Raw genomic sequence first — 26,574 nt, 5'->3', positions numbered from 1 at the left:
AAGTAATGCTGCATATGTGCCCCTTTGTATCAGAGTCAACGAGGGAACTAGCAGTAAAGTTTACATGTATAAATGGAATAAGATTATAGGATTTCTTAATGCGTGTGTCTGTGTACAGGATCAGATGATTCCTAGAACAGAGGAAGAGATGGTGAAACCATCGCACCAACTCCCAGTCTACTGCAATGTCACCACACTGACACACTTATCAGACACACCAGAATATGGTTTACTTTTATCTTCCATTGACAACCATGTAGAGGAAGCTCAGTCAACAGGAGGCTACTGATAATAGCATGTAATGCCGTTTCTAGAAGAAAAAAAAACACGTCACCAGTTCCCTGCACTGTAATACATTTGAAGGGAAAGTACCGAACAAGCATGCAGTTTATTCCTTATGCTCAATTGCTTTGCCATAGAAAACAATCAAATCAATCACTTGTCCTCTGTAGTCCGACATTTCTGTCATTTTAGTCCAGAAAAATGTCTGCCTACGTATCTCCACATCTGGTGACATTCACATGCATGCAAATATACAGTTTTGTGAAGATATTTGTAATAACTTTTCTTTATATGTGGTCCATTTTAAGTTTAGCGCTCCTTTAGGCCTAGTTCACACCGAGTTTTTTTGCGCGGTTTCTAGAGACGGAAACTGAGCCAAAAACATCTCCCACTGATTTCAATGGGAGGCGGAGGCGTTTTTTTTCCAGCAAGCAGAAAAATACAGCGACATGTCCTTTCTTCAGGAGTTTCCGTCTCTGACTTCTCATTGACATCAATGAGAGGCAGAGAAAGCGGTTTTTCCCTGCGTTTTTTGACAGCGGCGCTCAATGGCTGCGGCAGAAATAACGCAGCGAAAACCGTGGCAAAAAAAAAAGCGGCAAGTGTTCTGCCGGCAGGTCAAAATCTGACTCAAAATTCCTGGAGGAATTTTGAGGCCGATTGTTCCACCTGCAAAAAACTGTGAACAGGGTCTTAATTTCGGACATCCACCGAGCAGACAAGAAGAGCTCAGTCCCCCGCCCCCCCCCCACCCAGGGCTGTTGTCTGTACAGCCGGTGACATGTTGTGGAAATCTGCCCATGTCCCACTCACCATGCAATATTAATGGGGAAAGTTTGAGGTAGAAAATAGGGGCCCATACAAAGCACTGCTGACATCAGACAAAAGCCAGGTCGTTTCGTCTGATGTCAGCAGAACTTTGTATGGGTCCATATTTTCTACCTCAAACCTTCCCTATCATTATTATTGCAGTAACAATTCTGTTTACCAGTCGGGACTGAGCTTCAGCCGAACTTTACATTATCTTCTGCCTACACCAGGGTTGTGCCTGAGGTTGCACAACAATACCATATAAGCGCATTTGCCACTATTTCTACCCTGCACCACGTGGCGCCGTGTTTCTCTCATTTTACTCTTCTAGATATTACACTCTCCATGCAGCTTCTTTAACAGCTTGAACAGCCACAAAAAGTTAACGCAGTAGCCAAATGTGGGAAATGAGGTTAGAGATATTTGCATTCATCTTCTTTGTTGCGGCAGCCATTTTTGACAAGAACTGCAGTTGGTTGCCACTTCTAGATTAGCCTCCCAAAAACTTTAAGCAAAAATGGCCCCTGCAACCGAATCAAAAAATTGCAATTATTGTTGTAAGGCTATGTTCACACGGAGTATTTTGGGGGAGGAATATCTGCCTCAAAGCTCCAAACGGAATTTTGAGGCAGATATTCCTCCCCCAAAATACTCCGTGTGAATAGCAATGATCGCGCCGTTTTTCGCCCGCGGCCATTGAGCGCCGCGGGCAGAAAACACGCTTTCTCCTGCCTCCCATTGAAGTCAATGGGAGGTCGGAGGCGGAAGCGCCCGAAGATAGGGCATGTCGCTTCTTTTTCCCGCGAGGCAGTTTTACTGCTCGCGGGAAAAAGACGCCGACGCCTCCCATTGAAATCAATGGGAGGCGTTCTCGGGCCGTTTCTGCCGAGTTTTGCGACGCGGTTTCCGCGTCAAAAAACTCGGCAAAAGACCCCGTGTGAACATAGCCTAAGACTTGCTCTAATTTCTAATGTATGACGATATGGCCTTTTTAGGTCTTTAAGGGCAAATGCACATGATGTGTATTACGTGCAGATTTTCCTATGACAAATCCGCAGCGTAAGGCCGGATTCACACGAGCGTGTGCGTTTTGCAAGCGCAAAAAACGAGCCGTTTTGCACGCGCAAAAAACGAGCCGTTTTGCGCGCACAAAATGCACTTAACAGCTCCGTGTGGCAGCAGCGTATGATGCGTGGCTGCGTAAGTTTCGCGCAGCCGCCATCATTATGACACGGTTTGTAAACAGAAAAGCACGTGGTGCTTTTCTGTTTTCAATCATACTTTGTACTGCGGTTGCGCGAATCACGCGCGTCCCACGGAAGTGCTTCCGTGTGGTGTGCGTGATTTTCACGCACCCATTGACTTCAATGGGTGCGTGATGCGCGAAAAACGCACAAATATAGGACATGTCGTGCGTTTTACGCAGCGGACTCACGTTCCCCAAAAATCACTGTCTGCACGGCCCCATGGACTAATATAGGTCCGTGCGAGGCGCGTGAAATTCACGCACGTTGCACGGACGTATTTTACGTTCGTCTGAATAAGCCCTAATACAGTAGCAGCAACGTAAATGAGATTAACAAATTTCCTCTACGCACTGTGGATTTTTTCTCTATGTAACTTTACCTGCGGTGCGTATTTTAAAATCCGCAGTACATCAATTTATCTTGTGTTTCCGCTTGCAAATTGTATGACTAGTCTTAAAAAAAATAAAATAAAAAAATACACAAAAATGCACCTATTTCCGCATCAAAAATGGTAAACAAAAAACAAAACGCACGCACCTGAAAACGCATTAAAAAAATTAAAAAATGCACTATTATGTGCAGATTTAACCTGCAGAATTACCTGCGGTTTTGATGTGCGTTTTCGGCACCAAATTCCGCAATAGCCTATGGCTACATGCACACGTTGCTTATTTTGATGAGGAAAACCCACACTAAAACAGCAGAAATACGCAGGAAATGCGCCGGTAAAAACGGCACCATTTTTCAATGCGGTTTTTACGTTTTGATGCTTTTTTGACACATTTTCATGCTGCGAATTTTGGCGCGATTTTCCTCAGCACTAGGCATATACAATTCGCAAGCGGAAATGCAAGATAAATTGACATGCTGCGGTTTTAAAATCTGGACCACAGATCAAGTTACCTGCAGAAAAATACCGCAGCATGTACATGAGATTTCATTGACTATGCTAGTACTGTATTATGCTAGTTTCTCAACAGACCACTTTAAGGCCTTATTCACACGAACGTGTCAGTTTTGCGCGCGTAAAAAACGCAGCGTTTTTCCTGCGATGCAGTTCCGTGTGACATCAGTGTATGGTGCTTGTGACCGTTTTTTACGCACGTATGTCATCCGTATGTCATGGGTTTTTTACGTCAGCAAAATAAACTGAAGGAGGTGGTTTTCATTTTCTCATAATTTCTTTAGCAACTGTTGCGTGAATCACGCACAGCACACGGATGTCTGCGTGATGCGCAAAAAACGCACAAGTATAGGACATGCATTGAGTTTCACGCAGCGGACACACGCTGCGTGAAAAACACGGAATATCTGAATGGCCCCATTGTATTGCATAGGTCCGTGTGACGTGCGTTATTTTGCCAAAAAACTGCCAAAATCTCCTGGAAGGAGGCGTTTTTTTGCCGCAAGTGGAAAAAAACACTTGTGGGAAAAGGAAGCGTCACGCCCTTTCTTCAGGCGTTTCCGCCTCTGACATCAATGGGAGGCTGAGAAAGCGGTTTACGCTACATTTTTTTGCCCATGGTGCTAAATGGCCGCAGCCGGAAAAAACATGGCAAAGAGAGTGCAGGCAGGTCAAAATCTGCCTCAAAACGCCTGCAAAAAAGTGTGTGAATAGGGCCTAAGGGTATATTCACATATAGAAGACTTGGAGAAATTTACATGACTCAAAATCTGTTCTGTAACTTTTTACCCGAGGGTGGCGATACACTTGGGGTTCCTGCTTCAACATGGTCCAAGCTATCCCCTTCATTTTAATAAGAGTGGATCAGTATAAGTATTACATGATTAACTAGAAGTATTTCTTACTTGGATTATTTGCCACATTGTGTATAGTCTTTTTTTTTTTTTTCCACATACTATTTTGGTTTTTCTTACTTCCGGACTTTACTTGGTATGGCAATGAACATATATCACACATTATTTTTGCAGTGTACTTCAATCTCCTGTTCGGCTGAGATGACACGTATTTATCGCAGCTTTGGAATGAAAGAGTGAGTATCACATCAAATCCCATGTGTAAGCGGAAGTATTTAATGATACTGGATAAAAAAAAGCCCATCTATACGGTAAATATACGGGAAGGTTCCGTGGGCAATAGAAATTAATGGGTCCCTACTTTAATCTGAAATTATAGTCCGTAATTACAGATCAAAATGAGGGCCGTGTGCATGGGGCCTTAATGTGGATTGTGCCTGGACAATGTTGGGAGGAGACTATCTTATTCTGATAGGCCCGGTTTTTGATATTTATATCTTAAGTGTTGGGTCTTGAGCGTATAACGAGGTTTTGTTTCCCCATTTGTATAAAAAGTAGTGTGCCTGTTGGAAGCCGCTTTCTGTTTCCATCATGATGTAACCCCTTTTGGGCCTTAGACCACCAGGGGACTTCACAATGCGATCGTTTGATTGCTTCTATAATGTTTTGGTATACTCCGTTTACCAAAGCATTATGGTCTATGTGCGTAAGGGCTTGTCCACACGAGCGTGTGCATTTTGCTCGTGCAAAAAACGAGGTGTTTTGCACGCGCAAAAGGTCAATAAAAGCTCCGTGTGTCAGCAGCATATGATGCGCGGGCAAATATAGGACATGTCGTGAGTTTTACGCAGCGGACATACGCTGCGTGAAAATCACGGACAGTCTGAACGGGCCCCATTGACTAACATAGGTCCGTGCGACGCGCGTGAAAATCACGCATGTAGCACGGACGTATTATACGTTCGTCTGAATAAGCCCTTACCTGCGTTTTTTTACTGTGCTGGGAGATGGTGACATCTCTTCTGAAAAACACAGCATTTCAGTCCACTTTCCGCAGAAGGAATTGACATGCTACTGTACGCAAAAATACAAACCGCAGGTGAATTTCTGCTCAGAAATGTTACACAGCGTGTGGATGTGATTAGTTAAATCTGCGCCACTTTGCTGCTACTGCATTCTGCTGCGTATTTTCCGTCCGCAATTCCGGACAGGAAAATATGCAGCAATTCCGTTACATGTGGACAAGCCATAAAACGGACAAGCAATCTATTAGGCCATGCCTTTGGCAGGGCCTAACAGGCATATATGGACATGGTCAGCCTGGGGGTCTATGTTAGGTCCTTGACAGCTATGACAACCATTGGCAAATGCACCACAGGGGTGCTGATGAGGAACCCTCTGTCAAACACCTTAGATGCCTCGGTCACCACTGATTGAAATTAATGCTAATTCTAACGGAACCGTTGCTTTCCGTTTAATGTTTCAATCCGCTATTCCTCTGATAGAAGAGGGGTAAACGTATATTAACGCTAGTGTGAACTTCGCTTTACTGGGAAAAAGTGCTGTTGCAGGTTATATACGTTTTGCATCCCCTGGAATACATTTTAAACGCGCTACATACGTAACTACTAAATAAAATTCCCACTCTACAGCTATATTCTTCCTTGCTTTACAGTAAAGCCATGTACTATAAATCACCATGGAGACCGGACTCCCTGCTGGCCTAGTACAAGGAGTCTGACAGATGTTTAAGATCTCATTATGATCCACAGGCTGAACTAGCAGATCATTATTTTGGTGTTGCTTTGACCGCTATTGTTTGCACAATGGATCCTATAGAATAGGGTCAGTGAAAATCTACAAATCTGAAGGCACGTAATTCAATCCTAATGCATATCTTTTAAATATATTAATACATGATTACCATTTCCTGATTTATAACCACTACAATAATATATTGGCTTTCATAGATTTTTTTTTTTTTTTAATTAGAATATTTTCTGCAGGTGCAAAGCACACGAAAATAATCTATTAGGCTATGTTCACATTTACCAGATTTGGTACGGATTTTCAGCTGAAAAATCTGCAGCATATTGCAATAGTAGCGAAGTGGATGAAATTTCAAGAAATCTCATCCACATCATGTCGATTTATGTTGTGGGTTTCCTGCAATTATGCAAGATTCTAAAAAAAACACAAAAACAATAATTGTAAAAAAAAACTATACTCACCTTTGATGGGGCTGCCATGGCAACAGGTCCCAGCTATTCCAGCAGCTGTGTGCCTAGGCTGCCTCCTATGAACACGCTGTGACCGATGCAGCCAATAACGGGCTGAAGCAATCACACGATGAAACGTCATCACAGGAGGCAGCCTAGGCACACAACGGCCGGAGGATTAAGGATGCCTTGCCATAGAAACGCCAGTAGAAGTATTTATTTTATTTTTTTTCAGACATTTTATGCAGCAGTCAATCTAACCGTATAGCAAGCCTTCCTTTGGTGCGAATATTCTGCCTTGGTGAACATACCTTTAAGGCCAAAATCCCATGGGTAGGATACGCTGCGTAAAAAAAAATCACACAGCGTATCCGGCTTGGAACCCGCAGTACCTTCTGTGCGTAAAACCGGCAAGAATTTCCGCTGCAGGGTAAGAAAAATAAAAGTGCGTACTTATCCCCTCCCTCTCTCCTGCATGTGGTCCGGCCTACTAAGACGACGCTGCAGCGGTCACGTGGGATGAAACATCATCCCAGGAGGCTGGACTGCAGAAAGAAGGAGTTGCGATTTCTGCGGCGGAATCGCTGCGATTGTGCCGCAAAAGTCACAACACTTTGCTTTCCGTTGTAGGTTTTGCATCCCCACTGAATTCAAGGGGTAAAACCGCAACAGGAAATCAACGAAAAGGCAGCATAAATGTACATTAATTGACATCAATTTAATAATGTTTACGCTGCTTTTTTTTCCGCAGCATGGGCATGAGATTTTCTAAATCTCATCCACTTTGCTGTTACTGTAAATGCTGAGGGAATTTTCGCACAGAATTCCGTTGCGGAAATTCAGCAGCATTTACACTACGTGGGAACCCGGCCTAAAAATGGTTTTTCTTGCAACCAGCAGAACTTAGGTCTCATGCACACGGCTGTATTACAGCTCTGTTCTGTATGTAGTCCTATTAGGACTGTCATAGAAGAGAATGGGGCCCTACCTCATTATGCCTCAGATTTCATATGGATTCTTTTCATGTGGAATCTGACAGAAAAACATATCCGCATGATTGTATGGAGCAAAAGGGACTCCGTATGCCAACATACAGCCTCCATTGAAACACGGAGAAAAGCTGTAAAGAACACACAACATATTCAATGCTATGCAGCAATGGCACCAAGCACTATGCTACCACTGATTCTACAATATACCTAACAAAACTATTACTACCTTAAATTAGACTCTCAGTACAAAAGTTACATATGGTGGTGGAGGGGGGGGGGGGGTTGTTTCACAAACTGGAAGTACTTCTTCTCTTCAATAAAACCGGCACACTACATGTAACTACGTACCCATCATCATACCGCCTATTATTATCCCACTGTGCAATTACCCACGAATGGGTTGTGGGACGAGATCTCGAAGTTCAGTAAGGATTCACCAAACGGTTTCAATAAGATATATACGGTATATACAGGGGCAGACAAATAACTGTGGTTAGTACTCTTTAACCATTTCAGGAGGCACCTTTTTGTGTTGATTTTTTTGGGATGTATTTTAGCAGCCCAACAAGACTTTCATAAACACCAATAAAACAACCAAAAAGTTTAGGTGCCATCTGCACATTTCTAGGCACATTGGTTACATGGATCTATCCAGTCCTAAAATAAATGAGTAGAAGAGAAAGAAGTGAACCAAGTATAGAATTCTTTAAAGCTGGTCTGTTTTGATAATGGAAGTGGATGAAGAGTGCTACTATTCAAGCATACCATCCTACCACACGCTCCCTGAACAATGCGACTAAACCGGATCTAAAGGGTTACCAGGACATTAGGGCTCAATGTAAATATTCAGTGGCTCTTTAGCCAATTACGAATATGATCCACCCAAAATGTAATCTCCATAAGGTCTGCTGAATCACTCTATGTAGACCCTATTCTCCTGCAACATGACTCTCCACGCAGTTTCGGCAGATGCTCATCTTCGGGCGGGTCCGCAGACCCCCATACACATTAGTTATTTGGCGGTCTGGCTAACTGTCAACTAATGTGTACGAGCATAGTATCTTTAGGGGTATATGTTGTAACATATACCCCTAAAGATACTAATCAGTGATATCTAGATTTTTACTAGGGAAAACAAACTTGACAATTTACTCGGTGAACTATAATGTGTACGAGCAGCTTAAGCCCAGAAATAGTCACTTTGCTGCAAAAAGGTCATTCAGGTGGAATATACATACACATATATTTTAAACCAACAATCCCTTATCTGTAAAAGCTTGAGGTTATACGTATGTGTGTCACATACGTTTTGTTCTCCAAATATCCATTACATTAGAATAATATCACATGTACAAGGCTACTAACTAATTCTGGTAAATCAGACAAGGCCTATAGATAAGTGGCTTCAATAGGCCAACCTATTGAGGAAAAATAGAACGATGATATCGCAGAGCATGACATTGATGTTTTGCTTGTCCTTCCTATGTAGTGGGATAGGATTACAACAAAACTCCATTATTCGGTGTAATCAGGGCCCCCATTTAAAATACCTGGGCCCCATACAGGTAAATAATCAAGGTGCATCGGTTATCAGTCATCCTCCGCCTGGTAACCCATTACGTAAATTTGGTGGGCAATTAAGGATGTTTTGGAGAGGGCGTAAAGATTAAGATTTTGTAGTCTGGGAGGAAGGGAAGAGGGACAAATATTTTCCTTTAAGCATCTTTACAGATTCATACCATATACATGTAGGTCCTTTAGAAGTGGGACAGAAGTCTGTGAAATGAATGGGACCCATGTTTGTATGTTATGGACTATTAAATGGTTCTTGTTTATTTAGTAGAAGTGTAACTGTGAGAGTCCCATGCACTGGCAGAGAGCGGGTTAAGGTGATCTTGGACTCCTAGCGGTATACTACCATCTGTACTGCCCTGATGGTGGCCCTGGTTGGAATACCATCTACATCCCAGCATTCACGCAGGAAATTCATTATTTATTGAAATGTGTTCATTTTTCAAAGAGCGTAAATACAGGGTTTTTTTTTTCTGTTTACTGTCCTTAAAAAGAAAAGGAGTAATTCACACTCCATGTTCACATTTTACATCTCTGTGAGGTGAAGAATAACATTTCTTCTGTATTCATTGGGCCGACCTAATATTCTATTTTTAACAGATTGTCCACCCACAAGAGATGCGGCGGCGGCAGAAGGAAACACAGTGTATGAATGAACTTTAGTTTCTATCATCCCTGCTAGCCCTTAGATTAAATTCACACCTTGTATAGAAGAACGCACTAATAACACCCTTCTTTCACACACCAGAAGGATGTGACCTTCCCGCTGTAGACTTCACATCATGAAATCACTGTTATACCATTTCCCTATAAACCCAAACAACTGTAGTACAGAGATACACTTCTCCGTTCCATTCAACGTCATTTTCGGTCTATAAATAGCAGAAATAACTATTTTAGACACATTTCAATGTGAAACAAGGTCTTATTAGAGAGGATTATTTTATGCAGGTGTTATAAATTCTCAATAGCTTATCCGCATATTTTGCATGCAATACCACGTTTTTCAGTAGGAAGCATGCAGTCAAACTTTGCTGTGGAAAACGAAACGGTTTGCCTATGTGAACAATATTCTGCAGATTTTTCTAGTTCTTGCGTTGCGTTTTTCTATAGGCATACATTGTAACGTTTTCCACTGCATATTTTTACTCTGCGGATATACTATGCAAGTACGCCACATGTGAGCACACCCCAAAAGCTCTTGGGGCCCAATGCAAAATTTGTAACAGGGAACCCACCTACAATGAATCATTTATAAGATTGGTAGCTTTATACGTGACAGAGGGGGTCATTGGGCTCCACAAGCACCCCCTATAGGAAGCAGTTCTAGGAAAAGTGCGTTAAACAGTTATTTCCAGGACTTCGCAGAACGACTTTGCTGGACAACCCACAGTCAATAGGGGTTAGGGGTGCGGGATTAGAGCATGCATGCAAAAGCACACAGGGGCTAACTCATTTATTGACTTTTTTCATCAAATAGTGACTGCACTTTCACAAAACTTTTGATATGTTCTAGAGACATATCAGAAGTTCTAATCAGTGGGGGTCCAAGTGCCGAGACCTCCCACCATCATTGAAAAGAAGGTGCAGAATTGCTCCGCTGAACGCTCTGCACCTTCAGCTGTTCTCGGCTCACCTTATCAGTCTGAAGTCAACTCACGAATATGGTCTACGAGCCAGTCCTCAGCCTAATGAGGAGCGCTGATCACTTCTGCACCTTCGTTTCATTGATGGCTTTAGCATACGGACCTCCACAGATCAAAACTTTTAGGCCAAATGCAAAGGATGCATATTACACGCGGATTTGTTGCGTGGATTTTCGTGCAGTAAATCCGCAGCGCAATACAGTACCAGCAAAGTAGATGAGATTTCAAGAAGTCTCAACTACACGTTGGTTTTTTTTCTGCATGTAAATTGACCTGCAGTGCATATTTTTAAATCTGCAGAATGCCAATATATCTTACTAATCCGATACAGTTTGCAAGCGGAAATGCGTTAAAAAGAAAATGCACCAAAATCCGCAGCATAAAAACAAACCTATTTCTGCATCAAAATGTAAAAACCACACTAAAAAACACATTAAAAAAAATGAACTATTAAGTGCGGAATTTACCTGCGGAACTACCTGCGTATACCTGGAGTTTTCATGCAGATTTTCTGCACCAAATTCCGCACCGAAATTGGCCTCTATGACATCAAAAGTTTTGTGAAAGGGCAGTGAGGGTATGTACACACGCTAAGCAAACAACGTCTATGAAAAACAGCTCCTTATTTTGACTCCACTCGCGTTTTTCACGGCCGTTTTTGGAGCGGTTTTTCTATAGAGTTAATGAAAAACGGCTCCAGAAGTAACATGCACTTCTTTTTTGCGGGCGTTTTTTTAGGCGGGCATTTTTTAAAACGGTGGCGTAAAAAAAAAAAAAGTCGGAACAGAACACCGTATTTCTCATTGAAATCAATGGGCAGATATTTGCAGCCGTTTTTCGGGACATTTACGGCAAGAAAAAAGGCTGAAAACACTACGTGTGCACATACCCTAAGGCTATGTTCACACTGAGTATTTTGCCGAGTTTTTTGACGCGGAAACCGCGTCGCAAAACTCGGCAAAAACGGCCCGAGAACGCCTCCCATTGATTTCAATGGGAGGCGTCGGCATCTTTTTCCCGCGAGCAGTAAAACTGCCTCACGGGAAAAAGAAGCGACATGCCCTATCTTCGGGCGCTTCCACCTCTGACCTCCCATTGACTTCAATGGGAGGCAGGAGAAAGCGTATTTCTTGCTGTTTTATGCCCGCGGCGCTCAATGGCCGCGGGCGAAAAACGGCGCGATAATTGCCGCAAAAATTGGCGTGCAGGGAGAGGAATATCTGCCTCAAAGTTCCAAACGGAATTTTGAGGCAGATATTCCTCCCCCAAAATACTCCGTGTGAACACAGCCTACGGCTGGGTTCACACAGAGTTTTATGCAGGAGGAAAATCTGCCTCAAAATTCTGTTTGGAATTTTCAGGCAGATTTTTCTATGCCTGCACGCCGATTGAGTGCCACGGGCAAAAAACTCTGTGAAATACCCTTTCTCTGCCTCCCATTGATGTTAATGGGAGGTCAGAGGCGTAAACGCCGAAAGATAGGGCATGTCCCTTTTTTTTCCCGCGAGACGGTTTTTCCGCTCGCGGGGAAAAAACACCTCCGCCTCCCATTGAAATCAATGGGAGGCATTTTCAGCCGTTTTTTGGTACGTTTTCTGCGTCAAGAAACTCTGCGTGAACTCCCCCTAAGGCCGGATTCACACGAGCGTGTGCGTTTTGCGCGCGCAAAAGGTACTTAACAGCTCAGTGCGGCAGCAGCGTGATTTTCGCGCAGCCGGCATCATTATGACACTGTTTGTATGTTTGTAAACAGAAAAGCACGTGGTGCTTTTCAGTCTTCATTCATACTTTTTACTGCTTTTGCGCGAATCGCGCGTGTCACATGGAAGTGCTTCTGTGTGCTGCGCGTGATTTTCACGCACCTATTGACCTCAATGGGTGTGTGATGCGCGAACAACGCACAAATATAGGATATGTCGTGAGTTTTACGCAGCGGACACACGCTGCGTGAAACTCACGGACAGTCTGCTTGGCCCCATGGACTAATATAGGTCCGTGCGAGGCGCGTGAAAATCACGCGCGTTGCACGGACCTATTATACGTTCGTCTGAATAAGCCCTAACTCTAACTCAATAAAGTTACCGGTTGGCTGATGGAATTAAATAACGCAGCTGCCAAAACCACGAATGCTAACCCAAAGATCCTTGTGGCTGGGTTTTCCCGTTGTGGAAGCATCATGGTCAATGTTCCCCCACAATTGACCCCCTTGCAAATTGACTGCAGGTTAAAGAACGTTCATTGTTAATGGCCACGCAGTTATGCAGCTAAACAGGTTACCATGCGGCTTAACTATCAAAATGCTTTTAACTTGTAGTCAATTTGCAAATTGCACCGATGTACACGTAGGCGCGATTAAAGTCGCATCATTCATAGAGAAAGGTTTCCCTAATAGAGGTTATTACAACAACACGCCACAGCCATTTCAAACTAGGCCTCAAAACAGTGCAAACACCTTCTAGAAAATTTACAGCGGAAATCTGAATGGTTGCTGGGGACAGCATTTCCAGTTTTCACCTGCACTAGTTCTGCAGTAGTTTAAAAAACATAAAAATAAAAAAATTGATACTGCAGTTTTTTTATTTTTAAAATGCTAATTCTGTATATGTTTCAGCTCACATAGATTTCATGAAAAAGTCAAAAAGCACTTTAGTTTTGAGACCTTTCTAGCATATTGAAATACTTCATTTAAAAAGTGCAGTGCTGAATATAAAAATAGCCCATATGGGGAAACAACTTTAGGAATATTTAATAAAATGGTCACTTTGATTTTTTGATTTTTTGATTTTTTTAATTGCTCCAATGTACCTAAAATAAAAAATAAAAAGAAGCACCTTTGCTAATAGACTTGAATAAAATGATCTCCTATGATCCTACTTAGACCTGTGTGTCTCCATGGTTACAGACTACAAACAAACACTGTGTGGAGTCTGATCCTGCAGTCACCCCCGCTCCTACTATCTGTAAGGCCTTATTCACACGGACATGTCCGTTTAGCGCGCGCAAAAGGTCCGGTTCATTCATTTATTTATTTTCCTACTGCAGCGCGCATCACGCGGAAGTGCTTCCGTGTGCCGAGCGCGATTTTCACGCACCCATTGACTTCAATGGGTGCGTGCTGCGTGAAACACAGCCACATATAGGACATGTCATGAGTTTCACGCAGCGCACATACAGTCTGAACGGCCTCATTCATTAACATAGGTCCGTGCGACGTTCGTGTGAATAAGGCGTTCGGCTACATTCACACGACAGTGAACAAAAATGTCCATTAAAAACTGATCAACTGTCAGTTTTCATGGTTGTTTTGAATCAGTGTGTCTCTAAATTTTCATCCATTTCCAGTCCGTCTGACATCTGTTTTGCATCAGTTTTGCATCAGTTTTTCATGGCCGTTAAAAAAACAAAACAAAAAAAACCTGATGAATTTCATTGGTCAGGCTTCTTTTTGTCCTAGCCCCCTGAAAACACCCAAAGGAAGGTCACATGTTCACCTAGACACTATTTACAGCCTACCTGTATATGCCGCACACCGCCCTGCATACGAAGCCGCACACCTCCCTGCATACGAAGCCGCACACCTCCCTGCATACGAAGCCGCACACCTCCCTGCATACGATGCCGCACACCTCCCTGCATACGATGCCGCACACCTCCCTGCATACGATGCCGCACACCTCCCTGCATACGATGCCGCACACCTCCCTGCATACGATGCCGCACACCTCCCTGCATACGATGCCGCACACCTCCCTGCATACGAAGCCGCACACCTCCCTGCATACGAAGCCGCACACCTCCCTGCATACGAAGCCGCACACCTCCCTGCATACGAAGCCGCACACCTCCCTGCATACGATGCCGCACACCTCCCTGCATACGATGCCGCACACCTCCCTGCATACGATGCCGCACACCTCCCTGCATACGATGCCGCACACCTCCCTGCATACGATGCCGCACACCTCCCTGCATACGATGCCGCACACCTCCCTGCATACGATGCCGCACACCTCCCTGCATACGATGCCGCACACCTCCCTGCATACGATGCCGCACACCTCCCTGCATACGATGCCGCACACCTCCCTGCATACGATGCCGCACACCTCCCTGCATACGATGCCGCACACCTCCCTGCATACGATGCCGCACACCTCCCTGCATACGATGCCGCACACCTCCCTGCATACGATGCCGCACACCTCCCTGCATACGATGCCGCACACCTGCCTGCATACGATGCCGCACACCTGCCTGCATACGATGCCGCACACCTGCCTGCATACGATGCCGCACACCTCCCTGCATACGATGCCGCACACCTCCCTGCATACGATGCCACACACTTCCCTGCATAGGATGCCACACACTTCCCTGCATAGGATGCCACACACTTCCCTGCATAGGATGCCACACACTTCCCTGCATAGGATGCCACACACTTCCCTGCATAGGATGCCACACACTTCCCTGCATAGGATGCCACACACTTCCCTGTATAGGATGCCACACACTTCCCTGTATAGGATGCCACACACTTCCTGTATATGCCACACACCTCCCTGTATATGCCACACATACGCCCTGTATATGCCACACATACGCCCTGTATATGATGCCACACAGCCCGACATGAATGTCCTACATACTCACCGATGCAGCGCTGTCTTCACGGGATCCGCGGCGATGCGATGACACTTACTGATGCAGCCCGTCTTCACGCGTAGTCTATCGTCTTCACGGGATCTGCGAAAGCGCCGCGATGACGTCATCGCGTTGCCTTCGCAGAACCCGGGAAGACGAGAGACCACACATGAAGAGGTCGGCGCTGCATCGGTGAGTCATCGCGTTGCCGATAGCCAGCAAGGAAACTAGTAGTTCCCTTGCCAATCCCCATGTCACAGATCCGTTTTTAAGGGTTGTTAGATGTATTGACAGCCATTAAATAGGGATCTATTGACTTCTATGGGGGCCGTAAGGCCGTGAAAACGGCCAAAAATAGGACACGTCTTCCGTTTGCCTTGCTGTAAAAGAGAATATAGGTCATAACTCCTTCAAAAATGATTGTTTTTCTAAATAAAAAACACTGCTGCTACATTACAGCACCGATCACATCACGTACAAGATAGGCCACTTATAAAGTGGTGACAGAGCCTCTTTAACATGATAGGCTATGGATGACTGATGCCATTGTATTGCATCCGTCACAGGCATCTGTTAAACAGATGCTACAGCATAAGCTTTTCAGGGCATAGCAGTTTAACGGATGCCATTAATATCTAGGAGTGGCTAGTTTTCGACATCCGTTACAGCATATGTTTAATGTACACGTCAGAAGCTTTTCCCGGAGTATACGTCAAACGTAGGCCAAAAAGCTGAATGTAAACATTGCCCAACAATGAAGACAAAAATGCTAATAAATTGTATGCACTATTATTTATTTCAGATGCACTGGATTAACCAGTTAGTGACTGCCCGTGTTTTTACGGCGGCCACTAACGGGCTTTATTCCGATGTAATTGCCTTTATACGTCGCTGCATCAGAATAAATAAACAGAGAAGGGAGCCGTTAAATCGGGCTGGGGGCGTCCCTGCTCTAACGTATGAGATCGATATCAGAATCGATCTCACTCGTTTAACCCCTCAGACACGGCGCTCAATAGCGAGCGCCGCATCGGAGTGGTTTAGGAGAGAGGGAGGGAGCTCCCTCTCATCCCACCAGCACCCGGCGATAATATCGCCGAGTGTCTGTGTCTCCGATGGCAGCCGGGGGCCTAATAAAGGCCCCCAGGTCTGCCTGTAGTGAATGCCTGCTAGGTCATGCCAGTTTTGCACGGACAGGCATAATACACTGCAATAAAGAAGAGAAGTATTGCAGTGTATTGTAAATGTGATTGGGGCGATCGCATAGCGAAGTCCCCTAGTGGGACTAGTAAAATAAAAAAAAATAAAAAAAAGTTTAATAAAAGCTAAAACCCAAAAAAAAGTGAAAAAATTAAAAATGAAAAACCCACTCTTTCCCCTTACAAACTTCTTTATTATTATAAAGCAAAATAAAGTAAAAAAAAGTTACACATATTTGGTATCGCATCATTTAACCCACGCGGTGAACGGCGTAAAAAATAAAAAAACAATGCAAAAATTGCTGTTGTCTTTGAATCCTGCCTTAAAAAAGTTGTGATAAAAAGTGATCAAAAAGTCACATCTACTCGAAAATGGTACCAATATAAACTACAAGTCTTCCCGTACAAAAAAAAGCCCTCATACAACTGCATCGGCGAAAAAAAATCAAAAAAAATTATGGCTTCAAATATGGAGACAAAAAAAAATATTTGAAAAAAAAAAGGGTTTTTACTGTGTAAAAGTGGTAAAACATACAAAATCTATATAAATTTGGTATAGTTGCAATCGCGACAACCCGCTGAATAAAGTTATTTGTTATTTATACCACACGGTAAACGGCATAGATTTAGGACGCGAAAAAGTGTGGCGAAATTGCAGGTTCCCCCCCCCCCAAAAAAAAGTTAAGAAAAGTAAATCAATAAATTCTATGCACCCCAATATGGTGCTATTAAAAATTACAACTTGTCCCGCAAAAAACAAGACCTTATACAGCTATGTCGACGCAAAAAGAAAAAAAAGTTATATCTCTTTGAATGAGACGATGGAAAAACTTAAAAATACCTTGGTCATGAAGGTCTAAAATAGGCTGGTCATTAAGGGGTCAAGAAAAGAATGGGTTCCAAACAAGCACAACTAGGAGAATAGAAACAATTACCATATTTTCACATTACCAGCAGAAACCTTCCTCCTTCAGTAGGAACAGCCAAGTTGTCTGCGAATCCACAAACCAGCAGCTTTTATACTTTTGAATATGTTGCTCAATTCTCAAATCAAGGGTTGTCTGAAAGGAAAGAAGCGCTGTTGGAGTAGCTTTTTGTGCATAAGTTCTTTTACATTCTATTTTTAAGGTCCTGTAAGGTTTCAGGTTTTTTTTTAGCAGAAACCATAGCGTAGTAGACTACGCTATTGATTCCGTCGGAAAACCGGAAACCAGCCGGAATGGTGACGAACAGAAACCATTAGCGATGTTTCCGTCACCATTGAGACCAATGGTGACTGAAACAGAAGCTGTGCTGTCACTTTCCGTTGCGGGGTTCACCAGACGGAAACCTCAGACGGAACCCCGGAACGGAAATGAACGGTGATGTGAACAGGCCCTAACACAAACGGAGTTCTTCACTGGATTCATAAAATCCCTCTAAAATAATACGAAGTATTGGATTTAATGAGAGGCCTCCTCTACCCTTTCCCTTGATGTCTTCTGTTCTGGAGATATATTTTTTTAAATAGGGCCACGTTATAATTATATATCAATCTCAGGCTGAATATGATAGGAGTTTCCTCCGTGTGTTTTAGAATAGGAGGCTGACCCAGGGTTCTGCACGGCGTGCCACGTTTTAAATTATTTGAGTGCTATTTTATGCTAATTTTAAGAGTATAATAAAAAAACCTGCCTTTTAACCAGAGTGTTACATGCCACATTATGTAGGATATATTTTATTCTCTGCAGCATTAAAGGATCTTTCCCCATCTTTCCCTTTGGGGATAATCATTTTAAACAATGGAGATCTTTGGGCGGCAGAGATTCAATTAAAGAGTGGAGGAAACGATCCCAGAACATATCACTAAGGGTATGCTCACACGCAAACTAAAAAACGGCTGAAAATACGGAGCGGTTTTCAAGCAAAAGCAGCTCCTGATTTTCAGACGTTTTTGTAGCAACTCGCGTTTTTCGCGGCGTATTTTACGGCTGTTTTCCAACGGAGTCAATGAAAACCGGCTCCAAAAACGTCCCAAGAAATGACCTACACTTCGTTTGACGCAGCGTCTTTTTACGCGGCGTATTTTGAAAACGATGAGTAAAATTACGCCTCGTGGGAACAGAACACCGTAAATCCCATTGCAAGCAATGGGCAGATGTTTGGAGGCGTAATGGTGGCGTTTTTTCAGGCTTAACTCGAGGCGTAAATGGCCCGAATTACATCTGAAACCACTGCGTGTGAACATACCCTTGAGGCTGGATTCACACAAGCGTGTGTTTTTTGCGCACGCAAAAAATGCGGCGTTTTGCGTGCGCAAAAGGCACTTAACAGCTACGTGTGGCATCAGCATATGATGCGTGGCTGCGTGCCTTTCGCGCAGCCGCCAACATTATGACACTCCGTTTGGATGTTTGTAAACAGAGAAGCACGTGGTGCTTTTCTGTTTTCGTTCATCCTTTTCACAGCTGTTGCGCGAATCACGCTTGTCCCACGGAAGTGCTTCCGTGTGGTGCGCGTGATTTTCACGCACCCATTGACTTCAATGGGTGCGTGATGCACGAAATACGCCCAAAGAACGGACATGTGGTGACTTTTTCGCTGCGGACTCACGCAACTGTCCGCACTGCCCCATAGACTAATATAGGTCCGTGCGTTGCACGGACGTATATCCCGTTCGTCTGAATAAGCCCTAACACTGACTGACCAGCGACACTCTGGAAAACACACCAACTAGTGCGGCTCCATTGTATCTACCTGGGGTGGAGAAGAGGAGGACTCTTGACGTAGGAATAGTACATTCGGACATTTCAAGTTAGTGTAGAGCGGTTATTATTTTGATTTTGGATTTGTGAGGACTTTTGACTCTTGCCCCGGAGTTCTCACTTGTTCAGCTGTACATCATAGTTGCCCTTGGTAATCTATTACATTTTAGTGTGTTTTGCAGATGTGAACCTAGTCTTAGGCTAAACACAGTGTTTACTCGTGTTTTTGTGACTTTTCTTCTTCTTCAAAAATGCTGCCGCTAGATGCAACATATAGGATCAGTTTACACGTAGAGAAAATACTGCAGATTTTTTGCAGTGGATTTTGTTGCGGAAAATCTGCAGCATAATAACAGTAGCAGCAAAGTGGATGAGATAAAACAAATCTCATCCACACGCTGCGTAAATGCTGAGCAGAGAAACCGCTCAGAAACTGACATGCGGTGCACCGTTTTAATCCGCAGCATGTCAATTGTATTTGCATAAATGCGGCTTATTTGTTGCAGGATTTCCCCATTCAATTCAATGGGGAGGTAAATCCTGCAACAAACAGCACATACCGCCACAAAAAAACGTAAGGGTATGTTCACATGCAAACTCAAAAACGTCTGAAAATACGGAGCGGTTTTCAAGGGAAAACAGCTCCTGATTTTCAGACGTTCTTAAGCCACTCGCGATTTTCATTGCATTTTTTACGGCCGTTTTTGGAGCGGTCTATGAAAAACGGCTCCAAAAACGGCCCAAGTAGTGACCTGCACTTCTTTTTTGCAGCCTTTTTTCAAAACCGTGTAAAAAAACGTCCCGTCGGAACAGAACGCCGTTTTCCCATTGCAATCAATGGGCAGATGTTTGGAGGCGTTCTGCTTCAGATTTTTCGGCCGTATAAGGCCCGAAAATAGCCCGTGTGAACATACCCTTAGGGTATGTTCACATTGGCTATTTTCAACCGCATTTCGGGCCGTAAACGCCCCTGAAAAACGGCTAAAGATGCGATGGCTGAACGCCTCCAAACATCTGCCCATTGATTTTAATGGAAAAAACTGTGTTCCATCCCCACTGGGCGTTTTTTACGCGGCCTTTTTTAAAAACGGCCAAGTAAAAAAAACGCCTCGTTAAAAGAAGCGAACGTTACTTCTTCAGCCGTTTTTGGAGCGGCTTTTCATGGACTATAGAAAAACAGCACTAAAAACAGCCATAAAAAAATGCTAGTTTGATTAAAAAACGGCTGAAAATCAGGAGCTGTTTTTCCTTGAAGACCGCTACGTATTTTCAGCCGTATTTTGTTAAGTGTGTGAACATACCCTCAGGCTGGATTCACACGAGCATGTTACATCCGTAATGCAGTGTGGTCGGTCCGGGACTTGCGGCCGAAATACGTTCCGTCAATTGCTCGTGTGAATCTAGCCTAACTCAAAAAAAAAAAATCATACTTACCCAGAAGTCTGTTTCTTACTCCAGGCCGGCCTCCTGGGATGACGTTTCATCCCATGTGACCTCTGCAGCCAATCACAGGTTTCCGAGGTCACGCTGGATGATACGCCATCCCAGGGCTGCAGAGCGTCATGACGTCAAGAGAGACGCGTCGCCATGGTAAGTATAATTTTGTTTTTTTTCTGGGCAGTTTCCCACAGCAGACATTCCGGCCGGAAAACGACACCACAATTTGGTGAGGTTTTTTTTCGGGAGGAATTCCCACGGCACACAGGGCGGATACGCGGTGTGAACGTAGCCTTAAAGTCTATAGTAAAATGACTACATACACAGCGTTTTGGTTTGTGGAAATTCTCTTCTGTAAAGGAACATAGCGCCTTGCTTTCAAAATAACTATATTGAACTTTGAGGGTATGTTCACACTGTGTTTTCAGACGTAATTCGGGCCTCGAATTACGCCTGAAAAACCGGCACCATTACGCCTCCAAACATCTGTCCACTGCTTGCAATGGGATTTACGGTGTTCTGTTCCCACGAGGCGTAATTTTACGCATTGTTTTCAAAATATGGCGCGTAAAAAGACCCGCGTAAAAAGAAGTGCAGATCATTTCTTGGGACGTTTTTTGAGCAGTTTTTCATTGACTCAATTGAAAAACAGCTCCAAAAATGGCTCCGTATTTTCAGACGTATTTTGCTAAACCGTGTGAACATACCCTTATTATAAAATAAGTAGCAGAATTCGCTATGTAGAATGTCTTCGAACAGTGAAGACTAGTACAATACAAAATGATCAAACCATAGTAAACAAATCAAATGGACAACCAGACATGAATATCCATACACAGACTTGCACAAATAGTACAGAGTGGTCAAGAAAGCCCCGTCATGACCGTATTAAGTACAGCCTTGGGCCTTATTTACACGAGCGTGTTAAACGTCCGTGTGACGGCCGTTGAAAAAATGGCTGTCCCACAGACCTTTGTAATTCAATGTGGCCGTTCACACAGCCGTTGTTTCAACGGACCGTGTGAAGGGTCCTGAGAAAATAGGACATGTCCTATTTTTTTCATGCTTCACGCATCCCTATATAGACTCTAGTCTATGGGGGATGCATGATATCACGTCCCGCAGAGCATGGATTCATCTCGGACGTGAAAAACTGCAGTTTTTTACGGCCCGTTTTTGGAGCTGTTTTGCTATATAGTCTAAGGAAAAACGACTCCAAAAACAGCTGTAGTAACATGCACTTCTTTTTCGCAGCCGTTTTTTTACGTGGTCGTTTTTCAAAACGGCTGCGTAAAAAAACCACCCGTCGGAACAGAACGCAGTTTTCCCATTGCAATTAATGGGCAGATGTTTGGAGGCGTTCCGCTTCCGATTTCTCCGCCGTTTGCGGCCCAAAAACCGGCCGAAAATAAGCCGTGTGAACATACCCTAACACTTGTCTAGAGCTTAGCCCCTTACCCACCCCCCGAAACTTTACATTACATAACACTAGCTACTCAGTTTTATTCCGTTTTTTAGCGGATCCATCTTTTTTTGTATTTCTTTTGTGAGTTTTGTTAATATAGGAAGTGATGCGCATATGCAGCAGGAAAAATGCATTAGTTAAACAGAATAGATATAAATGGAAGACATTCCGTTTGTACCAGTCATCCATTGACTTTAGTGTTAAAAAGAAAAAGCTCCTTTCTGTGAAGCTTCTATCATTTTGGACGGACAAAAATAGCGCAGCAGACTATGCAATTGTTTTTAGCAAAAAGACAAACCTGATTAAACTGAGTTGAACTAAGAGCAACGGAGAATAAGAAAGCAACTTTTGAAATGTTTTTTTTTTCCCTATGAGGGAACAAAACAACGGAAAACATAAAACAGATGTGAACAGAGCCCAACAAGTCCCCTTTCAAACTAAAATATTTGCACTGCACATTTTGACGCAAGAGGAACTCCTATTACTGCGCATTTTACCACACCCGTATCCCCGATTACGATCAGCATTATTTTAGATTACATTTGCTTATTTCAATGATACTTGGACAATGTGAAGTTTGGTCACATTGGAACACACAGCATTTCTCCACATGTTCTCTTGAACTTGCACATTCTTTTGGCCACACACCCTGTCTGAGTCACACGCTCCCAACCCCATGTGACTAGATGAGATCTTATTTTGTTTTTGTCCTGACAAACAAGGGCATTTTAAATGGTTGCCTGAATGCCCAAAATCTCCAGTATCCAAAGGCTAACCATTAGCAAACACTTTCCTCAAGGCTCATTGCTTTCTGGTTGTATTGGTTTATATGGTGGACGGACATTTATCCGCACACAGCAGAGGCATCTATCTTGTGGGTTCAACAGCTTTACCCACGAAATGGGAGCATAGTATGAGTTCATTTTATTTAGTTACATAATGTTCTTATGTACAGGAAGAAATGCATATCATGTTTATGGCAGTAGGAAGGGTAAGTGGCTGTCGGACTTCACTACAGCCATTCAACCCTGTGGACTGACCAAAAAGTCCAACACAAACTATCTTGTAGCGCTACATGAATCATCGGCCACCGGGGGCAGTCCGCACTTGCACACATTACAATTGTAATAAATTCACCAGGAACTGCCGCCAAACATCAGATGTGTATGGGCATTGTAGAGATAAGTTACATCAATAGAAATTAACTAAGCTCCATTATGGGGGTTGTCAAACGGCTTTCCCAAAAGGTATAGGCAATGTTCAGGGCCCTAGGAAATCTGGGCGACTACCATTGTGCGAGTTGTAGTGGTAGCCATGTTGGCAGTTTCCCAGTGCCAGGTGAATAGAATGGTTAACCTCAACTCAATATAAAAAGAAAGAGAGTAAATTATATTAAAAGATGCTAAGAAACAAACAAACACCTCTCAAAAGTATAGTATGCACTGATGACTAATAAACACATCCATAATGGATGCACATTTGTCAGGGATACGGACTGCAACAACTGTCCATGGTGTCCTAACAAACAATACAGAAAGGCCCCATACAGAAAAGGACTCCAACAGACGACAATACAGTGAAATAATAATGCCAACATTTCCTTTGCAATAGGGTTATTTATACAAGGAAAACAGCTGGCAGTATGCTTGGCAGACATGACACTCCAAGGAATTTTTATTAGCCCAGAGGCAAGTACATCATAACCTCTGTTGTATAGCAAGATTTAATGGTGTCAGCAAGTCTCTATTAGTTCTGTGTGTGAGTCATGTTCTTCCCAAGACACCTCAAACATAGCATGAAATAACAGGGCTCCAGAATCACACACCAATAAGGGTATGTTCACACGGCCTATTTACGGACGTAATTCGGGCGTTTTTGCCCCGAATTACGTCTGAAAATAGCGCCTCAATAGCGCTGACAAACATCTGCCCATTGAAAGCAATGGGCAGACGTTTGTCTGTTCACACGAGGCGTAATTTACGCGCCGCTGTCAAATGACGGCGCGTAAATAGACGCCCGCGTCAAAGAAGTGACCTGTCACTTCTTTGGCCGTAATTGGAGCCGTTATTCATTGACTTCAATGAATAGCAGCGCCAATTACGTCCGTAATGGACGCGGCGTTCAAGCGCCTGCACATGCCGTTACGGCTGAAATTACGGGGATGTTTTCAGGCTGAAACATCCCCGTAATTTCAGCCGTTACGGACGCCCTCGTGTGAACATACCCTAAAAATACATTATAAAACAAAGACAAATCTGTGCAAATCACGAAGCAGCAATGTAAAAGAAATGTATTTACATTGGTCATTGTTCCAGTGTAAAGTTGTTACTGACAAGACAATTTTGTATAAAATCATTTCAACATTTGTAGGTGTTTTTTTGTATCCTCTATAAACCAGTAGAAAATATAGAAACGTCATTTCCCTGTAGCCTCAAATAAATAGTTGCCTGGCACCAGTTCTATGAAGTGAATAAGGGCCAGAATATGTTGACATGGATGGACTATAGCAGTTTATGCCACGATTTTACATGGGTTCACAGATGTCATAAAATCAAACAAACATCATAATAATAAATAAGACACTAGGCCTCATGCACACGACCGTGGTGTTTTTCTGGTCCGCAAATTCCAGGACCGTGTTCCGTGGAATGTCATCCGCAGTTCATCCGTATGTAATCCTGCAGTTCATCCGTATGTAATCCGCAAAAATGCGGATGAAAAAAAAAAAAAAAAAAAAGGACTTTTAAACAGGATGCCAAAAGCTTGGTCAAACCCCCTTTAGAAGGTCACATGATCCGCAAATCCGCAAACTGCGGATGACACACGGCGGTGTATCCGCAATTTCCACGGGCCCATTGACTTCTATTGGCATGTCCGCACCGCATTTGCGGCCCATAATAAGACATGTCCGGGGTTTCTGCGGCACGGATGTGCGGACATGCGGAGAGCCGTGAAAACACGGATAGTGGGTATGGCCACATAGAAATGAATGGGTCCGCAATTAACCCGTGGATTTGCGGTTGAATTGCGGACGCAAAAACACGGTCGTGTGCATGAGGCCTTAAGTGTGGATGAAATAAGGCCACAGTATTTATTCTGGGTTACCTCAAAATTCGAATAAATAACCATAAATCAAATAATATATAAAATTCACCAATAAAAATAATGCTAAGGGTATGTTCACACGGCTTATTTACGGACGTAATTCGGGCGCTTTCCGCCTCAATTTACGTCCGAAAATACGGCTCGATAGCGTCGGCAAACATCTGCCCATTCATTTGAATGGGTCTTACGATGTTCTGTTCCGATGGTCATTTTTTTTACGCTCCGCTGTCAAAAGGCTGGGCGTAAAAAAGACGTCCGCGTCAAAGAAGTACCTGTCACTTCTTCAGGCGTTAATGGAGCCGTTTTCCATTGACTCCATGAAAAAACAGCTCCATTTATGTCCGTAATTGACGCAGCGAAAAAGCGCCTCAACATGCCATGACAGCTGAAATTGCGGAGCGGTTTTCTCCTGAAAACAGCCCCGTAATTTCAGCCGTAACAGACGCTGCCGTGTGAACATACCCTTAGTCCCAAATGACTCAAGCAAGTCAGTCCATTAAAATAGCGGAATCACCTAAGCCCATCCATATTTAAATGGGCGACAACCCCACTATAAATACCGCGACTACCATACAAAGTTCATCTTATTGGGAGGGAGGACGGGGCGCTGCTCCTGGTGAACATGACAGAGATTCTCCAGAGAGTCCAGGGTTACAAAGAAGATCTTCTTCCCGCCAAAACGCTGCTGGCCAATCACAGAGGAATCAGGGTATATTCACACAGCCTATTTTCGGGCCGTAAGCGCCCGAAAAAAAATCTGAAACAGAATGCCTCCAAACATCTGCCCATTGATTTCAATGGAAAAAAGGCGTTTTGTTCCGACGGGCCGCTTTTTTAGGCGGCTGTTTTGAAAAACAGGCGTGTAAAAACAACGGTTGCGAAGAAGTAGTGCAGGTCACTTCTTGGGATGTTTTTGGAGCTGTTTTTCATTGACGCTATAGAAAACAGCTCAAAAAACGCAGCGAAAAACGCCACGAAAATCGTGAGGGGCTTAAAAAAACATCTGAAAATCAGGAGCTGTTTTCCCTTGAAAACAGCTCTGTATTTTCAGATGTTTTTTGCTATGCGTGTGAACATACCCCCACAGCTATCCTTGAGCTGCTTCCAGAAAATTCCAGCTTTTGCCCATAGCAACAGCATACCTTAAAATAGACTCAGAACAGGAAAGTACCAAATAAAAACAAAAAAAAAAACAAGGGGGGGGGGGGGGTTAGAGAAACCATCACAATAAAATAATGATAAAACGGCGTGGAGAACCCATGTGGCCCCGTTGCTAATGACACCGTAGCCCTGTACAGTAAAATTTTAGTTAATTGCGTTTTACAGCGGATTTGAGGACATGCTACGGATTTGTAATAGATTTAGGTCATAGATTTTCCAAGGATATTTGTTGCCAATTTCACCCTGTGTGACAAGTTAAATACTCATCAAATCTGTGGCAGAAAAATACGTTA

General features: G+C 43.5%; 1 protein-coding gene across 4 annotated transcripts in view; it reads right to left on the bottom strand.

The window, feature by feature from the left end:
- The window catches only part of MYO5A (myosin VA), a 173,039-nt gene that overhangs the window by 110,131 nt on the left and 36,334 nt on the right, over window positions 1-26,574 (bottom strand). Inside the window, exon 1 of one of the 4 annotated variants that reach the window (XM_075857989.1) lies at window positions 17,305-17,322. The exons of the other annotated variants lie outside the window; for them this stretch is intronic. Within the exon in view, the coding sequence (XP_075714104.1) occupies window positions 17,305-17,307 (3 nt within the window). The 5' untranslated portion in view covers window positions 17,308-17,322. Of the gene's footprint in view, window positions 1-17,304; window positions 17,323-26,574 lie in introns of those variants that run through there. 4 annotated transcript variants of the gene reach the window in all.

Source organism: Rhinoderma darwinii, chromosome 3 (genome assembly GCF_050947455.1).
Source record: "Rhinoderma darwinii isolate aRhiDar2 chromosome 3, aRhiDar2.hap1, whole genome shotgun sequence".
NCBI classification, from domain to species: domain Eukaryota; kingdom Metazoa; phylum Chordata; class Amphibia; order Anura; family Rhinodermatidae; genus Rhinoderma; species Rhinoderma darwinii.
This window is presented reverse-complemented; position numbering and strand designations above follow the sequence as displayed.